General features: G+C 39.6%; 1 protein-coding gene across 1 annotated transcript; it reads left to right on the top strand.

The window, feature by feature from the left end:
* The first annotated feature begins 524 nt into the window (after positions 1 to 524).
* Positions 525 to 3,030, top strand: LOC149143163 (phospholipase A1-Igamma2, chloroplastic-like). The gene is made up of 2 exons (XM_089451712.1): positions 525 to 1,648; positions 2,775 to 3,030. The coding sequence occupies exons 1-2, from the start codon at positions 525 to 527 to the stop codon at positions 3,028 to 3,030; spliced, it is 1,380 nt and encodes a 459-aa protein (XP_089307838.1).
* The last annotated feature ends 2,449 nt before the right edge of the window (positions 3,031 to 5,479 follow it).

The following is a 5,479-nucleotide window of genomic DNA, read 5'->3' as shown; positions in this document are numbered from 1 at the left end:
GGAAAGAGAGGGTAGATATTTAGACACGACATCAGGTATTACGACATGAAATTATCACTGAGACGTACGCACGTTTGAATTATTCGAATCAGAATATGGGCGCAAACAATGAATTCTCAGTCAATGTCAAGCAACACGGTGGAATTCTTATCCTCATCGGACCGTGTCAAATTTTTCAAATTGGCGAAACTGATCGTCCTGCTGCACATGAATTTAGTGTATGATATCCAGATACATCATATTGAACTTTGATCTCTCGTATATAATGTCATTCAGCGTATCGTGATATGCACATTGAGATTAGCATAGCAGATAAGAGTTCAGCTTGCATACAACTGCAGAGTCTAACACATCATCAGCCTACCCCGTATCTCACCACTTGTATATTTTCAGATTCAGAAATTATGGATCGAATCCTACGTCACTTGTTTTCATTTCTACGAAGGAAGAGCCCTTTGTCTTTGACAAATCAAAGCTTCCCTCGTTTGCATGAAGAGTTGATAACCCCCAATGGGTACAAAAATATGGCCCTTGCTGATATGTGGAAAGATATTCAGGGATCAAACTCGTGGAAAGGGCTATTAGACCTCATTAATCCAGTTTTGAAAGCTGAGATTCTCAGATATGGTGATTTTTCAGAGTTATGTTATGATGCGTTTGATTCTGACCTTTCCATGAATGATTATGGTGGGTGTAAGTATAGCCCCGATAAATTGTTCCAAAGTTATGAAATGGCCGGTGATTTGCAGTGCTGCCCTAAGGGCTATGAAGTGACTAAGTATTTGTACGCCGACACTGATATACTGGGGAGGGAAATAGAGCGACCCGTTTGGATTGGCTTTATTGCAGTGTGCACAGATCATAAAGAGATACAAAGACTTGGGCGGCGAGATATTGTAATAGCGTGGAGAGGAACCCAAACGCTTCAAGAATGGATAGAGGATGCTAGGGACATCTTAGTTCCTGCCGGATTAGCAATTTCTCGTTTCAACCGCAAGGGCGTCCGAGCCGGATTATCAACTACTGCTCATTTCATCGACAGCGGCGTCCGAGTGGAGGAGGGATTTTTAAGCTGTTACATCTCTCATGGAGAGAATTCAAAATCCGCTAGATATACTGTTATTTTAGAAATTCTTAGACTGGTAGATAAATACAAGCAGGGAAGTCTGAGCGTAACATTAACTGGGCACAGCTTGGGAGCTGCTCTCGCAACCCTAAGTTCATATGACGTTAAAAGAATCCTTATCGAAAATGTGTCGGGACGGCCTATACCTGTAACTGTATTTACATTTGCAAGCCCGCGAGTAGGCAATAGAACATTCGCCCTGCGAATGGAGGAGCTGGGAGTGAAGGTGTTGCGGTTGGTAAACAAGGAAGATGTTGTTCCAAAAGTTCCTGGGCTTGTTTTCAACGAGAAGTCATGTGGATGGTTGAGCAAACTGTTCGACTGGCTTCCCTGGACATATTTTCATGTCGGTCTGCAAATCATTCTTGACAACCACGACAAACGTAACCTCGATCCTGCTTACGCCCACAGTCTAAAGGTTTATCTTCATCTGATTGATGGTTATGTCGGAAAGGGTAAACCTTTCAAATATTCTGGTCGCAACACTGCCACAAACATCAAATTGATAAACGTAGACAACAAGTAGAACTACAGATGATGGCTGAACCGCCTTGGATTGTTCTGTGTACTGTCTTCTTTTATTTTATCAGCGTTTTCTTTGTGAGAAGATCAAATCATTAGATAATTCCATTTAGTGACTCTCTGAGAATCAAACGCTTCTCTATCATTCCGATAGCTTGGATCACAAGTCATAGCCGGTATAACCATGAAAACAATAAAATAAATATAAATTATTTCATCTTGATTGTAATTTCTTTTTTAGTATATCACAATATAAATATAGTTGATTTGCTGAGATATATTAACATTAAATTTGAATTCTGATTTAGCTTTTATAGTTGTTGAATTTGGATTTTTATTTAAATTTTATAAAGGGTTTAACGGTTTAAAGATTATTATAGATTCATTGAACTTTACATTTATCATCATGTTTGGGGAGAAATGTAGTTTTTTTTCTTAAAATTCGAAAAAGGTAGAAATTTAAGATTCAAAATTACATATTTATATTAATTCTATAAATTTGATTCCTTAAAAATTGATAAATCCAAAAGTTACATATCCACCTCCCTGCTTTTTAATTTTATAAACTAGCAATTATCTTTAAAAGTTTAAAGATACACTAAAGGAATAGAAAATTTTGAAAGATCATCTTGAAAATCTAGATCCCTAAACATAATAGAATAAATATTAGATAAAAGATTATTTGAAAAAAAAATGAGAAAACTCTATGAGAAACTTTTTATTTTAGTCGTTGCTTACTTGTTGATGGAAAATTTGTGGTTGCAACATTTGATTATGCCCAGAGTAACATGATTGATGGAAAATTGGGTGGTAAATAGGTAAATGAGCACACAATTTATCCTCGAGAATTGAGGAATTCCTCGTTTATTATACTGCTATATTGGGTAAGGCAAATTGTGAAGAAAAAATGGATTTAATATAAATGTATATTTATTATATTTATTACTATTGTAATAATAATATTCACTTCACGGAATATAATTATGGTTTAAATTTGAAAAAGATCATCTACATACACCACAAGATATACAATTTTTTTTCCAACATTCTTGACAAGCAAAGTTGCATCATCAAGATCAAATAACACTTAACTACTAACATGTGGTCTTGGTGGATCTAATGCTAGGTCATGCACCGCGTTGTTGCTAAGCCTGCACTCTCCAGTGCTTGTGGCCTTCAGCCCTTTGCTTGCCATGGCCCCTCCGGATGCAACCCCGGAGGCGGCCACTACCCAGCTGGCCTTCTCCGCCCTAGTCAAATATCTGTCGCCTCACCGCCCTCGCCCAGCAATCTCAAAGTTTGTTAAGGAGCTAGATGTTTTGCAAGAAGTGATTCTTCCCCCTGATCTCCCTTGCATGGCAGCACTTTCTCTGGTAGAATGAGGTCTCATCGGACAATTCACTAGTCTCTGGCCCTCTCCAAAGATGGTGCAAAGGTGGGTCAAGCAAAACTGGTCCAATAAAATAAACGGCAAAATTTCCATCTACTTCTGTGGGAAAGGGTACTTCACCTTCCACTTTGAATCAAGAGAAGACAAGGATCTAATCTTTAGGAACATACCATATTTCATGGACTTGAGAGGCTTGTACCTCAAAAAATGGACCTCAGATTTTGATCCTAAATTGAATGTTCCTAGCGCGGTCCCAGTCTGGGTTCGGGTCCCTCATCTCCTTCTCCATTGTTGGAGAGATGAATTGGTTCAAGCCATTGGAAATGCTATTGGAAAGTTTATTGATCACAATGAGCCAAAGGACAACATGTAAGCTTGCGCATGCATATGTTTTGAAGTTGATCTCAGCAAAGGCCTCCCCGAGGCCATCAAGCTCAAAGTAGATGACTGGACCCACATCCAATAGGTGGACTACGAACAGATCCCGTTTAAATGCAAGGTATGTCATGAATATGGCCATTTTACCAATCGCTACTCTAAATTAGCTGATGTTGAAAACGTTTCACAAGATGAGCAATGGGAAACTGTAAAAAAAAGAAGACTGCTTTCATCCCTAAGGCAAACCCTGAAGCTGCTCCTCCAAGGCTAATCACACAGCCTCCCCCTCCACCTCCTCACTGGATCCTCCTCTCCTCAACTCTTCCACCCCCGCCCCTCCGCCTCCCCCCCCAAAGACTTCCTTAGAATCATCCAACCCCTTTTCTGCCATTTTCCCCCTCTGAAGATAACCCTCCCCACCCCTCCATGCCTCTATCCCAAGCTGGTACTAATGCTCCCATCCCCCCCACTAAATGCTTCTTCTTTTTCCCAAGATCCTCCCTCCACTAGATCAACTAGGAGTTCTTCTAAAGAGCATGGTGTAAATCTGGACACACAAAGAAAACAAGGGCCAGGAAGGAAGTCTACAAGGCAGCAGAGAGATGAAAATTCTCATAAAGATATTGCCATGGGTACGCAAAACCCCATAGAAACTTACATTTTGGGGCAAAATAGTAAATAGGTAGCACATAAGGAACAACGAGGGTGAGCAAGTCTCTATATCCCTCACATTCAATGATGAAAGCCCTATCTTGGAATAGCAAGGGACTAGGGCACCCCTCCAAAATTGTTGTTCTAAATGATCTGATAATGCATGAGAAACCAAAAATCCTAATTCTACAAGAAACAAAACAAGGACACCAAGAAATGAAAGGAATCATTGATCAGCTCAAGCAGTATGAAGGTCACATATGTGAGTCAAGGGGTGCCTCTGGGGGAATTGCAACCATTTGGAACCACAGTGTTTGGAAACACACAATAGATACAATCAGCCAGTATTGGATTAAAGTCACTCTATAGATCCTAACAGATAGCAAAAGAATTTTTATCTACAATATCTATGCGCCAAGTCACTATAGAGAAAAAGAACAATATTGGTCTTCCCTCAAAGAAGACATAGATGAAGAAGAAAACAACAATATTATCCTTGGTGGAGATCTCAATCTCATACTCCACTCCAATGAGAAAAGAGGAGGCTATTTTTCACATAACCCTTGTAGAACACAGTTGGAAAACATCATGCAGGACCATGATCTAGTTGATGCTTCACAAAAAAATCATAGATTTACTTGGAATAATCACAGACTGGGCAAAGACAATATCATGGAGCTGTTAGATAGGACTTTGGTGAATTTTTCACTCCTCTCATCTTACTCCAGTGCATATGTTGTTGTACTCCCCTATTCAGCGTCTGATCATTATCCCACAACCCTTGTTCTCAAATCCCACTGTCCCTTAGGGTCCATTCCATTTAAATATAGTCCATTGTGGAGCAGCATTCCTATTATCAATCAGATTGTCAAATTCACGTGGAGTCAGCACATAGAAGGGTCGCTGGGATACATATGGGAAAACAAGCTGAAAAGGACCAAACACGCCTTGAAGGAATAGGAAAAAAATTATTACAAGGAACCTGAGAAGGTTAAAACTGAAATAAAAATAAAATTGGAGAAAGTTCACAGCATGATAGAGGAACGAGGGCTCTCCTAGGAATACAAAGCACTCGAAGGTGATCACTACTTCCAGCTATATCATGCCAATAAAGCAGAGGAGCAAAAATGGAGAATAAAATCAAGACAGCTATGGCTGCAAGGAGGTGACAAAAACTCTACCTTCTTCCATAAGCAGGCCACTGTCAGGAAAATCAGAAACAATGTTATGTCCATCACGGATGCTGAAGACAATATCCAAACCACACAAGATGCTATTAAAAAGGCTACCTCAGAACATTACAACATCCTTTTAACTGAGACAAAAGAGGCCGAAGATTACTCAGATCTTCTATAACACCTTCCCATGGAGATCAGTGAGGAAATCAATGAAAATCTAACCAAGTAAATTAA

This window comes from Pinus tabuliformis, chromosome X, assembly GCF_031772625.1.
Source record: "Pinus tabuliformis cultivar Carrire ecotype Pingquan chromosome X, CPIR1, whole genome shotgun sequence".
Taxonomy (NCBI): Eukaryota; Viridiplantae; Streptophyta; class Pinopsida; order Pinales; family Pinaceae; genus Pinus; species Pinus tabuliformis.
Note: the sequence above shows the minus strand (reverse complement) of the source record. Positions and strands in the feature narration are given on the sequence as shown.